The sequence below is a fragment of the Zootoca vivipara genome, chromosome 13 (genome assembly GCF_965207765.1).
Source record: "Zootoca vivipara chromosome 13, rZooViv2.hap1.1, whole genome shotgun sequence".
In the NCBI taxonomy this organism is placed as follows: Eukaryota; Metazoa; Chordata; class Lepidosauria; order Squamata; family Lacertidae; genus Zootoca; species Zootoca vivipara.
In genome coordinates, this window is record NC_142596.1 from 9,916,197 (window position 1) to 9,933,013 (window position 16,817).

At 46.3% G+C, this 16,817-nt stretch overlaps 2 protein-coding genes across 7 annotated transcripts in view; both read right to left on the bottom strand.

Annotated features, from left to right (window-relative positions):
• Positions 1-266: 266 nt before the first annotated feature.
• Positions 267-8,645, bottom strand: PPIB (peptidylprolyl isomerase B). The gene is made up of 5 exons (XM_035132277.3): positions 8,447-8,645; positions 5,212-5,325; positions 2,877-2,970; positions 2,542-2,726; positions 267-706 (listed from the first exon to the last, which is right to left on the bottom strand). Exons 1-5 carry the CDS (start codon positions 8,621-8,623, stop codon positions 584-586), a joined length of 693 nt encoding a protein of 230 aa, XP_034988168.1. The 5' UTR covers positions 8,624-8,645; the 3' UTR covers positions 267-583.
• A 339-nt stretch (positions 8,646-8,984) lies between these two features.
• The window catches only part of CSNK1G1 (casein kinase 1 gamma 1), a 53,611-nt gene continuing 45,778 nt past the window's right edge, over positions 8,985-16,817 (bottom strand). For 4 of the 6 annotated variants that reach the window (XM_035132276.3, XM_035132274.3, XM_088656912.1 and 1 more), the window contains one exon: positions 10,912-16,493. In XM_035132276.3, the coding sequence (XP_034988167.1) occupies positions 16,439-16,493 (55 nt within the window). In that variant the 3' untranslated portion in view covers positions 10,912-16,438. Of the gene's footprint in view, positions 9,091-10,911; positions 16,494-16,817 lie in introns of those variants that run through there. The other 2 variants (XM_088656913.1, XM_088656910.1) reach the window with 1 other exon arrangement.

Sequence of the window (16,817 nt, forward strand, 5' to 3'; positions counted from 1 at the left end):
TTGAATAAGCCCCTTTAAACATACCCACTTTTCATGGGATGCTAGGATTGGAGACAGCTACTTGCCTTTGTGTTCCAAACAGAGGAGAGGTGCAGAGAGCTTTGTGAACGAATTTGGCAGTGGCTAACAAAAAGAACTTTCCTTGGGGAAGTAGTAAATTTGCGACATTCGCTATCTAGAACACCCCTCTAAATAAAACGCTGGAAGTTCATGGTTGGGGTGGGACGACCTAGCTGCAGCTAAGAAAAACCACCACCAGGCAGTACTACAAAAACACAATGGTCACGTTTATTGGTCCATGTGCTTTCTTACAAAAACTGAATGGGACACCCATTGCCCACCCCCACCCCTCAAAGCCACTTGGATGACCAGTGGCTGATGGAATGAGTTGTTACAAGAATGGAGACTCCCCACCCCCCACCCCACCCCACCCCACGTAGCTGGGGGAAGGGCAGACAGAAAGGGAGCAGCAGTGGCGGCAGTTCACCTGCTGTGGGACAATGATGATGCGAGGCTTCCGTGAGTGTGTAGCCCCCTCGCAGCCCTTTGCAAGCCAGAGTCTGACCCTCCAGCGGCCACCCAGTTATTCTTTGGCAATGGCAAATGGCTTCTCCACCTCGATGACGTTGCAGTCGGCAATGATGACGTCTTTGAGAGGTTTGTCCCGACTGTCGGTCTTTGTGTTCTCCACTTTTCTCACTACATCCTAAGAATGGGAAGCAAGAATAAGAAGTGAGCAGTGTTGGAAGTTAGCCAGGGGCATTTTGCTTCTGGTGTGGGTCCAACCGCGGCCACATGGAGATCTCTGGACGCCAGGTTGCCGACTGACATCTCCACCTGGCTGGCCCCTCCAGCTTTCTTAAGCAGGTAAGCATAAGACCTTATTCATTGCATTATATCCCACCTTTTCCTCCAAGAAGTACATAGTTCACCCCTCCCCTGGTTAATCTCTACAACAACCCTGTGAGGGTTGTGACTGTCCCAAGGTCCCCCAGTGAGCTTCATGACCCAGTGGGGATTTGAACCCTGATCTCCCATGTCCTAGTCCAACACTCTAGCCACTACACCACACTGGCTTCCTACAGTTCTTCTGCTATGGGGCAGCTACATAAATTAAGTAAATAAAAACGGGGAAAGCAAAACATCACTTAGAGAAGGTTCTGAAATATTTTCCTCACAAGCCTAAATTTATTTTATTTGGTGTGTTCATACAGAGTTGGAGGGTCATCTAGTCCAACCCCCTGCAATGCAGGAATCTCAGCTAAAGCATCCATGACAGTTGGCCATCCAACCTCTGTTAAAAACCTCCAAGGAAGGAGAGTACACAACCTCCCATTTTAATGTGTTGCATACTGCCTTGAGATTTTTTCTCTTTAAAATATGGAGAGAAATTAAATGAATAGTCATAATTTTCATTGTTGTTTTTTTAAAAAGGTGCCTAGACATTCCGTTATGGTGACTGTAAGCTAGGTTTAAGGTGTCATTTGGTGATTTGCTTATATATCTGAGTTCCTAACACTGATGACACTTTATACCCAAGGAGGGCACTTGGCAATGCCCATCGCATGGGCATTTCGAGCTGCCCCATTTTGCCCCTATAATGCAGCCTGGAGAATGGCAATACAGTCGTACCTTGGAAGTCGAACGGAATCCGTTCCGGAAGTTCTTTCGACTTCCAAATCACGGCTTCTGAATGGATGCAGGAAGCTCCTGCAGCCAATTGGAACCCCCGCCAGACATTCGGCTTCCAAAAGAATGTTTGAAAACAGTCACTTCTGGGTTTCGATCGTTCGGGAGCCAAAATGTCTGAGTTCCAGGGCGTTCGACAACAAAGGGACAACTGTATGGGGTTCCTATAGTAAGCTCTTTATATATTCACTCTTAGACACTAGTTATGCCATTGTTTGACACAGCGGAGCTGTTTCCCATACACAGAGGGAGGCAACACCTTGTCAAATTCCCAACTCCCATCAGCTCCAGCCAGCATAGCAACTGGTCAGGGGTGATGGAAGTTGTTGTCCCACTTCACAGGGAGGGCCCTAGGCTCTCCACCTCTGCAGTTCAAATGACAGAACTGGCATTACTGGATAAAAATTCAAGTAAACCACAGAGATCTAAAAAGCCCAGGAAGCTGAACAGATTTGTGATCGATGTCAAAAGAGACAAAGAACTCAGCACCAGGCAAAACTATTGTTGAGGGACTCCAAAGATTGGGCACCACCCCGGAAAAGGCCCTGTCTCTAGCCCTACCCACCCACCTTGCTTCCAACAGCAGTGGGATCTAAAGAGCCTCCTTAGGGCCATCTTAATGGAGGGAGCAAGCAGCTGCTGTTTGGTGCTTAAAAGGTTTTTACCAACACTATGAACTGCCCTGACAACAAGCTAGGAGGCAGAGAAATTTTAAGTTGCTCCATTCGCCTGGTCCTGGTCCGTAGTCAAGTTCCCATTATTTGGAACCAACAACTGCATTAGAAATCCAGTAAAGGCCCAGATGCTGCTATGCACAACAAACACACACACACACAAACACATTCCGCTCACCATCCCTTCCAGGACTTTGCCGAAGACAACATGCTTGCCATCCAGCCATGACGTCTTGACGGTGGTGATGAAGAACTGAGAGCCATTGGTGTCCTTGCCGGCGTTGGCCATGCTCACCCAGCCAGGCCCGTAGTGCTTTAGCTTGAAGTTCTCATCGGGGAAACGATCCCCATAGATGCTTTTACCTGGCAGTAAGCGAAAGGGAGAGAATAACACCGTCTTCCAGCATCCAGCTTTGTTTTTTGAGGGTTAGTCCTGCCCAGAGGAGGACCCTTGTCCAACCCCATCCAGAAGAGACAGAATGACTTGGCCCTAGTTGCCATTTGGTGCCTCACCTCCTGTTCCATCTCCCCGGGTGAAGTCTCCTCCCTGGATCATGAAGTCCTTGATCACACGGTGAAACTTGCTGCCTTTGTAGCCAAACCCTTTCTGAAAAGGAAGGGAGTTTGGTAAGAGTGAGGCGAGTTTGCAGCACCACTCTGTGCAAGGCTTGGTTTAAGGCAATCCAGAGCCAGAGAGTTTCAGAGCATCAGATATAACCTCTCCCATCTGTGGGTGGAAGAGAGTCATGACTGGTGGAGAAGGGACCAAGATACTGGGGAAAGCAGAATACTTTGCTGCTGCAATGCAGGTGAGGCCTCGGCATTTTCTCCTCCACCATCACCAACCCCCTGTAACGAATTGACATACAGTCGTACCTCGGGTTACGACCACCTCGGTTTGCGAACAGTTCGGGTTACGAACTGCGCAAACCCGGAAGTGTTTTCGCCGCGCGTGCGCAGAAGCGGCGCGCGCGCGATCTGCGCAAAGTGCGAAAATCGCGCTTTGCGCATGCGCAAAATGGCGGCGCCCATCGCGTTCGGTTTACGAACTATTCGGGTTACGAACTGCGATTCGGAACGGATCGCGTTCGTAACCCGAGGTATTACTGTAGTTTTTTAAAAAAATAAAAATAAATTCAGCCTGGCTTTGCAAGGGTTAAACCCACATCCAGCCTGATTGACTGGACATTCTAATGGAGGCGGGTCTGCTTGGAGCTTAAAAGGAGGGAGGAGCCGTTTTGTCCATTGGAGAGCGCGAGGGAGTGGGAACGTGGGTGGTTGTGGGGTCAGGGTAGTGTAGGGTTTAGATGAGGAATAAGCAAGTTCCATATGACGTGTTTGACAGCAATAACTTATGACAGTAACGAAGCTTGTACACGCATGAATCTTTAAAGCAACCATTATGAATTTAAGTTAATAAACTTTCATCGTTTACGTGCCAAGGAGAAATCGTCTTTCTTATTTCCAGCACGGTATCGAAAACAGTAGAGGTGGAGGCTCTTGAAAGGACAAAACTCAAGAGGGTGTAGATAGTTTGTGTCCTTGAGTAACACGGGATAGGCTGAAGGTGGACCACCCGATGTGTCACTAAGTTGCCTAAGCAGATAGGCAAGCTTTTAGAGTGAGGGATTTCAAGCTGAGGGAATCTCCTCACTGGGGACAAAGGGGTTAGTCGCACAAACAGCCTTGAGTTTCATAAGATACCTGGCCACGTGTGTTGGAAGCAAACTCCACTTACTAATAAACCCAAGATTGAAGAGGGGTTTATAAATGATCTGAAGGGAAATAGGGAGGTGGATTTTGCCTCAGGATTCCCTAGGAGTTCCTTTAGTAAGTGAGAGAGAAGACGAGTTCCCTAGGTGCTCTTTTAATAATAGAGTAAGAGGGGCAAACGTCACACCTTTTAAGCATTAGTTAGACGGGATCCGTCGCCAGCAGGTTAGCCCATTACTTGAGCAATAAACTTCTAAATGGGCTCAGCTCTTGCTAATCACTAGCAATCCCTTGTGGTTCCAACTACTGAAAGGGCCCCATCATGGGGATCAGCAGGGTCGGTTTCCCCCCCTGGGCGGGAGCAGAACAAAAAACACTAAAAGAGGGGAGCGGGCTAGTTTCTCAGAAAGAAAATAAGAACAGTTCCTATACAACAAATGCTGGAGAACTTTTAAAATATATAAATGAAAGCTGGGAATCTGGGGTGATGGTACATCCAGAGATTGGGGGGGACGGACACACAACTGCCCCAATGTGCCACCCTTCCCTAGTGGAAGCCCAGCGGCACAATGAAACATCTGCATTCACAACCTCTGACCCAGTGCAGAAGCATATGGGAATTCACATAAGTAAACTTGACAGTCATATTTTTAAAGTTAAAAGCAGCAGTGAGGGGGCAGAAGCTTAATCATGGCAGCACCTCGTCTTTTTCTCTGTGCTTAGCTTAGAGAAGAACATTCCCTCTCCAGCAGATCTCCACGTTTCCAAATATTTGTGCAATTCGGCCAGCAGCAGCAGGGAATGGAGCACACCGGAGGCAAATTCAGACATGCACAGTCAGGATTCCTTCTCCCAAGGGCCAGCAAAACCAAAAGGCTGTAGCTCCCAGACTGTGGCCTTAATAGTTTTCCAGGCCTCTCTCCACACCAAGGCTCTTTAGATGAGCAATATTATTCTTTTACTTATTCAAAATGGCGCAAGGCAGCCCTCTTGCGTTTGGGGACCCTTTCTGTTGTGTGGGCCTCTGGGTGCATGCCCCACAGTCCTTGCAGCCACCCCAAATGCCAGCCTTACTTCCACGCCCTTGTAAGCAGACTGACCCTACTGAGGACTCTGACCCAGCATTCGAACTCACCTCTCCTGTGGACAAGGCGACAAAATTCTCAACCGTCTTCGGAACTGTCTTTCCAAAAAGGCCGATGACCACTCGCCCCACATCTTCATCCCCCATCCGCAGATCAAAATACACCTGGTGAGCAAAACAGGCTGCATCATGGAACGGCTGCAGAGTGGAGCCCCCTTCCTGTTCTGCATCCAGCATGACATCAGCCTCAATATCCAAGAGTCCAATGCCTGCGGGGAGTTAGGCTGTCTGCAGCAAGGCTTGTAAGTAAGGAGCCACCCATGGAACCGTACTGCTAATTTTATTGGGATCCTTCTCAGGTTATGCTCTATTCAAGTAGGAGGAGGAGAACCACATCCTTGGGAGAAAAAGGTGGGGCATAAACTCAATAAATAAATAGAATATTTGTCCACCTAGACAGGTATTGTCTTTTCTGACCAGCAGCCCCCCTCTCTCTCCCCAAGGCATAAGCAAAGGTCTCAACCTTGCAATTTGATTCCTCCACCCCCAGGCTGCACCCAACACCAGCTCTGCTCTGAACTCTCCCCAAATGCTTTCTCCCAGCTGCAATGCATTTCAGACAATGCCTAGTGCTTGGCTGAGCTGAAAGGTTTGTGTGCACTAGAAACCTCTGGGTTATAGGTGGCTGAAGTATAGCCCACTGTACAAAGTAGAGAGACATATCTATTGCCCCACCCACACCAGCGTGTGTTCCCCAAAGGTTTTCGGGCTGCACACACTTCCTCCTCCCTGCTTTTGAAGTATGACAAGTGGGCTCTGCCTGAAAGTTCATGTTTGCTCGTCTGGAGTGAGATTCTCACTTTTTGCATGAGGACGTGGTGGGTTCAATTCCCAGATAAGTCCCTATTCCAGAGAGGGAGGGGAATCTTAAAGGGGAAGGTCATTATTTCAATTCATCACACCTGCAGCTTGAAAAGGATCTCCTCCCTGGTACAGAGGAGAGATGCTACCAGCTGCATTAGGAAACATCCTTGATCCCTTCCCTTCCCAGGAATTTGAGGAGGGGAAAGGGCCAGAATGCACAGACAGAGAATACTTTGTATGTCTGCGGTTCCAGGCTGAGTCTCTGGCATCTCCAGCTGAAAGGCTCTCGAGCAGCAACAGCTAGTGGTGCTGTCAGGACAAGTCCTTGGGTTCGGCCAAAGGAGGGAGGGACCCCAAACACAGGAGGGCTTTTAAAGGAAGCAAAATAGTACTAACTGTTTTGGAGCACATCATAGACCATTAAGTCCAGAGCCAAAAAATTCCCGCTGGCTCCACCTCTCTGGAATGCATTGCCAATGGGGGTTCACTGAGCCCCCTCCCTACAGCCATTCCGGAGAGACCCCAAAACCCACCTGCAGTGTTCTAAACTCTCATTGTTCTAGGCACATTTTGCAACATGGAATTTCATTAGCGCAAGCAGCTTCTGAGCTCTGGACGCAGATTAAAACTGCAGTGTGGAAGGAAAGGAGGACCTTTTTCTGCCTCCCCACTTCCGGCTACTCTCTGAAGACTGAAGAAGAGACCCTCTTAAGAATATTAGGGGGGTGGGCAGGGGGAGGGCTAGACCATGTGAAAAATGAATGTACCTGTTAATATTTTAGCTGCAGTTCATTCATTTTCAGTTTTGTATTCTTGTTATAAAAAAGTGCGCCTAGACATTCTGTTGTTGTGCCTATAACCTTGGTTTAAGGTGTCATTTAGCTCCTAGTTTTCATATCTCAGTTCCTAACACTGCCCATCTGCTCTCATTGGCCTTTGCTTCAGATCACACATTGCTTTGTAAGGTTTTTATTTTAGTTTTCGGCCGGCCCGCCATTTTTCTTTCATTTTATGAAGTATCTTTTGGTCTCTGTAATATTCCAAGCTGTCTTGGGAGGGGGCTTTTGCGCTGAAAGACAGCCAGGACAATTTTTTAAGCCACGAAACTCAAACAACAAAGCGTTCAGTGGCACCGTCAGATTCCTTGTGGGTAAGAATGCGTGATACTGTAGTCTCTAAAGTTGCCGCAAGACTCTCTGCTACTTTTGGAACTTGTTCGATAAAATGATACAGGGATAGAAAGAAAGCAAAGGTCTGACTCAGCACAAGGCTGCTTTGTAGAATGAGGGATCTCTTATCCTGGCCAAGGCTTAAGTCACAAAGCCTAACCCTTTCTGAAGACATCTCTTTTCAATATGCATGACAACTGTCCTAATTTACCAGGGGAAGCCCCTAATTTCTGACTCTCCCTAAATCTCTCTCCTTCCCCAGCCCTGTGCCTATGAATACTTTATCACTTTGGGGCCCCCTAAAGTCAAGTCTCCTAATACCCAAGTCTAAGCACACATACCAGAAAGTTCTATTACACTCAATTGTACTTTCAGATGCAACAAAAGCACAGCCTATGTTAAACCTGTTGGCCTTTAAAGGAACCGCAAGATATTTCTGCAGTGTGAGACAAGACCCGGCCGCCCCACTGGGGCCTCCAAGAGATAACCACCGTGCTTGGAATCAAGCATGTTAGGAGCAAATTTCTGATTAATTTTAATTTGCTGATGTTTTGAGAGTTAATTTTATTGTGTACTATTCTAATAGATTTACTTGATATGTGGTTCCATTTTAAAGTTACGTTTTATTATGAATTTTTGAACTGGATCTGATCATTATAAGGTGCACGTTCCTTGGTGCTTTTTTTTTTTTGCTGCAAATCGCCTTGCTTATAGCAACATAGAAAGGCGGCATACAAATTAAAAGCAAAATGAAATGAAGCGGTGCATCCTCGGAAGGGTCTCTCCATCGCGCATGACTTTAAGCGCCCGCCTGGCCAGCTAAGACCCCACCCGGTGCCTAAGCCTCCCATTGCTTCCTTTCACCCCTCCTTGCACACCACATCCCGATATAAAACAAGACTGTGGCCCACTGAAGCCTTCGCCATAGAGTCTTTCAAGGCGCACACGCAGGGCAAGCTGCAGGGGAAGGGGTTCAGCTCTGAACGGTTTGCTAAGAGAAGAAAAATCACCTCCCCGCTGCTTGCGTGCAGTGGCCATAAATCGCCTTTTAGACTTTTTAAGCAATCATGTTAAGATAAATCATATAAATAATAATAATTATTACTGCACAGAATCGGGCTGGAGGGGTTTCTGCTGCTGCAGAGTAGAGGGGTTGCAAGCGCAACAGGGGGGACGCCCAGCCTGCAGAGAAGTGCAATGGGGGAGGGGGGCTGCAAAAAAAACCCCTCCCCCGCTTGTCCGCCCCCTCTCACCTTGGCCGTGACCTTGGGCCCCTTCTTGCGCTCCTCCGCGTGAGCAGCCGGGAAGAGCAGCAGCAGCAGAGAGCCGCCCAGGCCCAGCAGGGCCGCGGCCGCCAGCAGCTTCATCTTCCTACGCTCGCAGCCCCAGCAGCGCCAACCCGGCCACAGTGCCCGCCGCGCAGCCAGCATCCGCCCCCTTCCCCTCTCTCTCGCTCTCGTTTTCCCCTCCCGCCCCCCTCTCCCCCGTGTGCAATGGTACAGCCCCGAGCCGGGCGGAGCGGAGACCTCGGCGAGAGGGATTGGCCGGTTCCATCTCAGGAGAGGGGGAGGGAGGCCGTTCCCCACCCCCACCCCGGGGGGGGGGCCGTCGGCGGCTCCTGCGACAAAGGAATGCCACGTTTCCAGCCTCGTATTGGGCGGCGAGCTCGGCCAATGGGAAGCGGGCACGAGAGGCGGCGGCGGCAGCGGCGCGCCGATTGGGCCAAGTGGCAGACAAAGGAGAGGAAGGACGCGCGGGGCGGCGCCTTCGGCGGAGACTACGTTACCCAGCGAGCAGTGCGCGGCCGGTGTCGTGCTCTTCGCTGAAGATGCCGCCCTTCGCCTGTAGGGGGCAGTGCAACTATCCGGATAGGATGGAGGATGTTCTGTTTGTAGTCCTTTGGAAAAATGGTTGTGTGTTAAAGGATCAGACGTGTATAACTCCCTCCATAGCCAGATTTCTAGGGATCTGGCCCTATTATGCTGCAATCTTGCACACACTTACCTGCTGCTTAGTGTGGCGTACTGCTACACACACACACACAAAATTTATTGCTCAATTTGGTGCAAACGGAGAAGCAAGTGGCTATTAGATGCAAACTAGGTAAGGGTTTATGACTTACTTGGCTTAAGACACTTTGCACATGGAGAAAGCAAAGGTAGGTATTAAAAAGCAAAGCAAAACATCTCAAAGATCCAGCTTATAAAATGTTAAAGGTAAAGGGACCACTGACCATTAGGTCCAGTCGTGACCGACTCTGGGGTTGTGGCGCTCATCTCACTTTATTGGCCGAGGGAGCCGGTGTACAGCTTCCAGGTCATGTGCCCGGCATGACAAAGCCGCTTCTGGCAAACCAGAGCAGCACATGGAAACACAGTTTACCTTCCCGCTGTAGCGGTACCTATTTATCTACTTGCAGTTGGACTTGCTTTCGAACTGCTAGGTTGGCAGGAGGTGGGACCGAGCAACGGGAGCTCACCCCGTTGCGAGGATTCGAACCACCGACCTGCTGATCGGCAAGCTCTAGGCTCTGTGGTTTAACCCACAGCGCCACCCGTTTTGTCCTAATAAAATCTGCTAGGCTGCGTTACATGCACTGCCATTGCTATCCTTCAGGACTTGGAACAGGTTCAGACTTGAGAGGGTACGCCAGTCATCCTTAATTTAGCAACAAAAATAAATAAATGCCCATGTGATCCTGACACAAACTCTTACTCACTAACACTAGGCAACAGAACGAAGGAACCATGTCCCCCATCTCTCCCCCCCCCCAACAACAAGGTGTCTATGACAAAAGTGTCTCTCGCTAAATGTAAACGAACTGTGAAAGACTATGAATAGAAAGTGGAGGTGATAGATGTACCTTTCGCCTGTTTATCTGTTTCATAACACAAAAAATCCGAAATGAAAACTGTTTTTTAAAAAACCTAGTGCGCTTAAGCTGTTTTGAGCTACACCTTTCGTCAGCCCCAAGTACTGTACCGGAATCATGTTTATAACACAGAAAGTTGACATTTTGAGTGAGTTATGGAATGACCTTTTTGTAAACATGACTAAATTTTGACTAGCAGCAATGATGAATGGATCAGTGTATTTTTCTAGTATTGCTTTTGCACACATTCAGTCATAAGACTGTTCCAGACCATTTCTGCATGAATCTGCAAATTGTTTTTTTTATAAAAAAACACATTTTTTTTACATGTGAATGTGCATTTTTAAAAACATATTGAGAATATAGGAAGCTGCCTTGTATATACTGAGCCAGACCAATGATTTATCTAGCTCAGCGTTACCTGACTGACAGAAGCTCTCCAGGGTTTCAGACAGGATTAATCCTCAGGATTGATCCACAGCTCTTCCACGAAGCTACAGCCACTTCCTTCAAAGTGTTCTCTAAAATAGCATTGTGTAGTGTGCTAACCAACATGAGTTTGACCAAACTGTGGGATGACAAACATCCTGGCGTTAGTAAACTAACACAGTGCATGGTCTCAATTCAAAACCAAGGTGACAGAATTGAACATGAATGCTTCCTTTGTTGGCGAGACCATGGAAGCACTAAAGCACATGCAAGCTGTGTTTATGTTTCTTTTACAAATATAATCTACATTGCAAATACCTCCAGTCTTATCACAGGAGTAGCAACCTCTTTGTTTTCAAGATGCTAAGTGTGATGGGACATGGCACTCGAGAGAAAATAAAACGGACTATACAGATGTGAACAGAGCAAATTTGATGTTTTATTTTACATTAAAAGGGTGCAAATAGGGGGAAGGGGGTATTTAAGGTACACAACATTTCTTGCAATGTCCCATTAAAAACAGGCACATCAGAAAAGATCAGTAGCAGGACCCAATTCCTGGCAAAGTGAAATCCAACTAGCGCCAGAGGAGCCTCCTGCACATCGTGTTTGTGAGCCCTTATCCTGAACCGTTTCAAATGCATTTGAAATTGACATTCATGTTAAAAAATACTACGCTTCATGTTCACTGCCAAGTTCCAAGAGCAGTGCCAGGATTATATGAATAAAACATTGCATTACACATTTAAAATAAAAAGATTAAAAATCAAAAGGCATTTCAACAAGAATCAGACATGTGCACACAATACTTTAAAAAAGATTTTTCACAGCTGATTTTTCTTTACAGTAACAAGAGTTGCACTCATTATCCCAATCATCCCATTTTTAAAAGCACAAAAGGCCTACATTAAAGAAACAGACTTAATAAATTATACATCACAAAATTTCCAATGGGAACAAGCCACTTAACTGTGGTTTCCCTGTTTGGGGAAGATACAATATTTGGTATGGTCCACTGGCCCCCAAATGATAATTCTCTTCTCTGCTTGGTAATTGCAAAGACAGACTTATCACTACCAAGTTGCTTTTCTAACGGGAGAAGATTAACCTGTTCCCAAGTTCCACAAGGTAGCCTATACAGTTATGCAGCAGTTATGCAGTTTGGAAAAGCATTTCTTAGAAAAAGTGATCATTTTCCTGAGACAGTCTTAAGAGGATGAGAAAGGCTATTTAAAGCCATTTTCCTGCCTGTATTTGATTGGCATGCACCTGTCATTTTGGGGGGGGGGGGTACTGAACTCAGAGCAGGCACTGGAAGCAGGTGCTCAATGTAAGAGTGTCCCAGTCCCTCTCAGAAACCACACCCTCCATAGGAGCAGTATTCTGCGGCAACAACTCCAGAACGAGATCCCCATGAGGTGCTGAAGTGCAGGTTCCTACTATATCACTAAACTGAGGCAAGGGCATCCTGGTCAAAGACTGAGGTTTCCTCGCAATTAAGAAGTTTGGTAATAAAGCATGCAGACTAAGCTGCTGCTCATCCTCAGACCCAAGGCCTGCTGCATAACAAATACTGAAGTAAAGATCTGCACCCCTTCCAGACATTCACACAGCAGAGAGTAATTCCTATAGTGGTTCATCTACAGCACAGATAGGAAGCCTGTGGCCCTCCAGATGTTGTTGGATTCCAGCTTCCGTTGGTCCCCGCCAGCATGGTCAATGATTAGGGATTATGGGAGTTGTAGTCCAACAACATCGAGAGGGCCTGCAGTAAAACTATTAAGGGAGGCTTCAGAAATCAGTTCCCTTCCAGTCACTTACTGGGATATGCATAATACAAACACGGCACTGAGAACTGCCAAGGCAAGCAAAGTAGCCTGGCATTCTTAGGCCCTTTAACTGCTACACATCATGCCAACATCAAGACCTGCAAAAAAGAAAAGGAAGCTCAATCAGTGAGGCTCAAAACCAATGGGAAAAGCTAGCCTTCCAAGCCAAACAATGGGTACTTCCTTTAAGGCCTGATAAGCAATGCAGAAAGCGTATTTTCCCTCTTCCCCCATCTTTAGCATTTTGAGAAAATGGGGCTTATGGCTTTGTATTTATAGGGAGGTGCATATTTGGCAGTTCACACCCAGCAATACAACACCATCTTCAGACTACATACAAAGAAATGCTCACCATGGCAGTTTACCTTCCACAAAGCATCGCTCATAAAAGCTCTTGGGAGAGCTTACAAGTTCCATTCGTCAAGGAGCAATATACATCCTGCAAGTCATCATAAACCACGGATGTGGAAAGATTTAAGTCATGCATGCCTGTTTTGGACTACAGGGGCACTGGGCAGGTCGTTTTGAAGAACAAGCACCCCAGGAAGCAATAGTTTTTGAAGATAAGTTCATGGCGTGTGTTTTAAAATATAAGATTAAGGCTTAAAATTGAAAGGGAGAAAGAAATTCAAACCAGCCCCAAGGAAAAGAATTTTCTAATTCTGCCACTGGCAATTTCCAGAGTGATATACTCATTACATCACAAGAAAGCTGCTTTTATAGAGACTAATGCAGATTAGCTATTTTAATTTCTTCCACCCTAAAAAGAAAGGCAACTGTTTGGTAGCAAAGTCATGATCATGACTATTTAAAATCCAAGAGGGTGGAGGGGTCTACAAAGGATTACTAGTCCATTTTACAGACACCTGCCTTTCCAAGCGACAAAACTGAAGGTAGATTTTGAACGAGCACTTGGAAGAACTACCCTTGTCTTCTTTTAAGAATATGTGCTGACATGTTATTCTCTAAGACCCAGAGAACATTAGAGGCCAGCTAGTCAGCTCCTGAAGCAAGGCAACCCTCACAATTAAACAGATTTGGCCTTTAAGACACACATCCAGTGATGAGAGGGAAGGGAGACCTATATAATCTTACTCATTCCTATTCACTAGCTTCTGACCGTTTGTTTCAAAATAATCAAAGACAATGCCATCAGCTTTGTTTTGCAAAGGATGGCGCTGATTTAGAACTGGAAGCTTGGAGAGAACGCTGTAGTAATTAGCTGTAGTATTATTAATGATCATAGTATTCTCTTCAAAGTAGCTAAGATTGAATAGTTAAGAATGAAGGGGGAGAAAGTCATTTTTACCACTCGCTGTTCTCTGGAAAGAATTAGCACATTTCAGAAATGGAGAAGAATACTTGAAGACGGCTCTGGCTCCATGTTGCTTCATTGGAAATGGGAGGCTGCAGAAGCAGCTCCGATATGAAGACACTGTATGGAAGCACTGGGGAACTGGGAGACTGTTTTGATTAAATGGGCCAGCACTTTGCATACATTCTCCCATACAGATGCTTAACAACTGAAATGTTCACTTGCCGTAGAAGAGGGTCCTACAAGTAATCCAGTCCAAGTTAGTTTCTCTTGTTCCTTATTCTGACTCCACTAAATCCAGACTTTTACTCAAGTATCCCTACTATGAGACATTTCTTACAGTTTGGTTTCTGAAGAGCTTCAGTATTTGACTAGAATGCAAAATCGAGTTTGGATATTAACCTGCTTCAAGAGCACATGTTCCCTATATGCACACAAATATTTTCATTCAGGAGGAAGCTAGATCTCCTGAGCAATGGAGCAGAGAAGCAAAAGCAAGATGGATTTCAACCATTGGACATTAAAAATAATGAAGACTTCTAAAGAAAAACAATTTGGGGGAAAACTGTTTATCATGTAGCTTCCTCCATTTGCAAAATATAAGATGCTCCTCAGTGGAAGAGAACTAGACTGCAAAAGGACAGATGCATGTGGTGCAGCTGGGAGCACAAAGGTCAAGTTTTCATGAAATCTTAAATCTCATATTTGATATTTCCCATGCCAAGAGTGGGAAACAAGGCTCATTTTAGCAGGTGGCCTTAGAAACATTTAAAGAGAGTGTTAGTAGTCAGGAATAACGAGCTGAGAAGTTTAAAAAGTCTTCTAAGAAAACCCAAATCCTTCTAGTCAATGACTGATGGTGAAGAGTTCATTCCTCTTACCTGCATTTAAATGCAAGAAAAAGGCAACTGGCCACACTCAGAAAATGGATGCACAACTTTCTAGGATAGACAGTTCATGAGCAAAAAACAAGTCTACCTTTTGGCTCAAGGCTTGAAGTAGTGGTAGGGGGAACCTGGGAGAGGAAGGCAGTCCAAAGCTCAGCCAAGCAAAGCTAAAAATGAAGCTTTTAGATTAAGAAGAATACTCAAGAAATTGAGAGGAACCAAAGGAGTTACTGCAGAGAGAGTTGCTTTTCCTCCCTGAACAGGTTTCTTCTGTCCGTAGGCAAGGAGCTCCCACAGTTTTTCCCAACAAGAGGCTTATGGTCATGAGGGAACTCCCTCCCCAAGGATTACTGACTGAACTACAGCATTGTGGTGCCACTTATTAGGGAAGATGAGTCACAAGATTCCAGGTATCAAATTTTTGAAAAGGAAACACTTTCAGTTCACTTCAAGGCAGTAGGCAGAGGGCACGTGGTATGTCCTGGCCCCTGGGGCCAACTCCCTCAAATTTCCAATTATTTGTCTCAAGCCATATCCACATAAGATCTGCAGGAGTTCACAATCTCTGCCTTGGAGCACACTGAATGCAGAGTGGTCAATCCCATTTGGAAAGTCAGAATAAAACAAAGTTATCCAATTGCCTGGGGCATGTTAATAAGGAGCCCTAACTGCATAACAGAAAGAATCATAGGTAATGCACAGGCTGCTCTGCTGGAAGCCACATGCTATTCTAGTCTGTATAGATGGCCTTGAACCTCTAAAAGGCCTGATAAAATATGTCATCTAAGGCAGTGGCAGTGTCCTCTCACTGATGAAATAGCTTTGCTCCCTTTAAATGGCCAAACTGCCTCATCCTTTCCACTTTCGGTTACAGTAGTCTGCATTTGCATTTCTGTGACCTGCCCAGAATTCAGCCCAGCTGACTTTTCTCCTTCCTGCCAGCAGAAAGACTTCCAATTCCAAGCAGGTTATGTCAGGCACCATGGAGAAAAACCACAAGAGGGGTGTTCACTGACAGCTGGAAAGGGCAGCTGAAAATTCAAGTAAGCTTCAGTGCACAACCAACAGTGGGGTATGAAAACCCCTGAATAGTCCCAGGAGATTCCAAATGTGGTGGACAGACTAAGTCAAAGGGAGGCTTTGCACTCAAATACAAGCTGAACATGTGTGCTGGCATCATTCACACCCACAAGGGGGGGAAAAACACGCACGTACAGCATACGCATACATAATGCTAAAAATAATTAAAAGTGCAACAACTTAAGTTCCTTTAGAACAACTGACACTTCTCTGTAACCATTCTGAGAAGGGAGATGCCACAGAAACCAGTAAATCAAGGCAACTGGAAATGTAGATTGCAGTTCTCTCGCCATTGGCTTACTATCATGGAATTCGTTGGAGTGCGATTAAGAAGGATCAGGTCTAAGCTGCCAGTGCAGTCAAAACTAAGCCGTTCACAGCAAGAGGAGCTGGGTCCTCTTGAGAGCATCCTCTCTTCACCTCCATCTTGACCCCGCAGTACATAAAGCCCCCTTCTGTTGGTGTGGGGGGGGGGCGCATGTCGAGAACAAAAGAGAAAGGGAGCAGGAACAAAAGCACATCCACCAGGAACGCCCTCTTTGCTGAACTGCTGTACAGACAGGAAGGTAGCCAGCCAACCTTCCAACAAAGGCAAAGAGTGCTGGAAAGGATGCAATCCTGATTCCAAAAGGAGCTTCAAGCGTGGAGTGAGCAAGCGAGACCATTTAGGGAATCCACCTGAATGTTTATTTTGGAATTTTTCCCCCTTCCTCTCTTTTTGGTTTAATATGTCCCTTGTTTCTTGTCCTCTCCCCAAGAGAAGCCCCATTCAATAAGACGTGGCAGGAACAGCAGGTAAACAAAGTCCCCCAAAGACCTCAAGGAGACGCCTGTCATTTCTGGCGTTGGGAAGACTTCTTCCTTTTCCTCTTATAGAAGCAGCAGCACCTGGAGCACAAAGAACACAGCAAATCAATAGAGAGTACCGGGACCTCAATCAAGCCCTCTCCTTACAACACAATGCATGTGATGTGGCCAACTTCTTCACTCTTGGAAACACACAACACACATGTTCCCAACACCCACCCTCTCCTGCAACAACAGATAAACTCAAGACATTCAAAACATCAAGGCAGTCCAATAATCGCCACCAGGAATCGACACCACGCTCTGGGGACCCATGTGATTTTTCAAGGGCTGTAATAACTTGAGGGTTACAATGACCAGTTCGAGCCTCTTGCTTTGGGCATTATTTTCCAAACCAACATCATT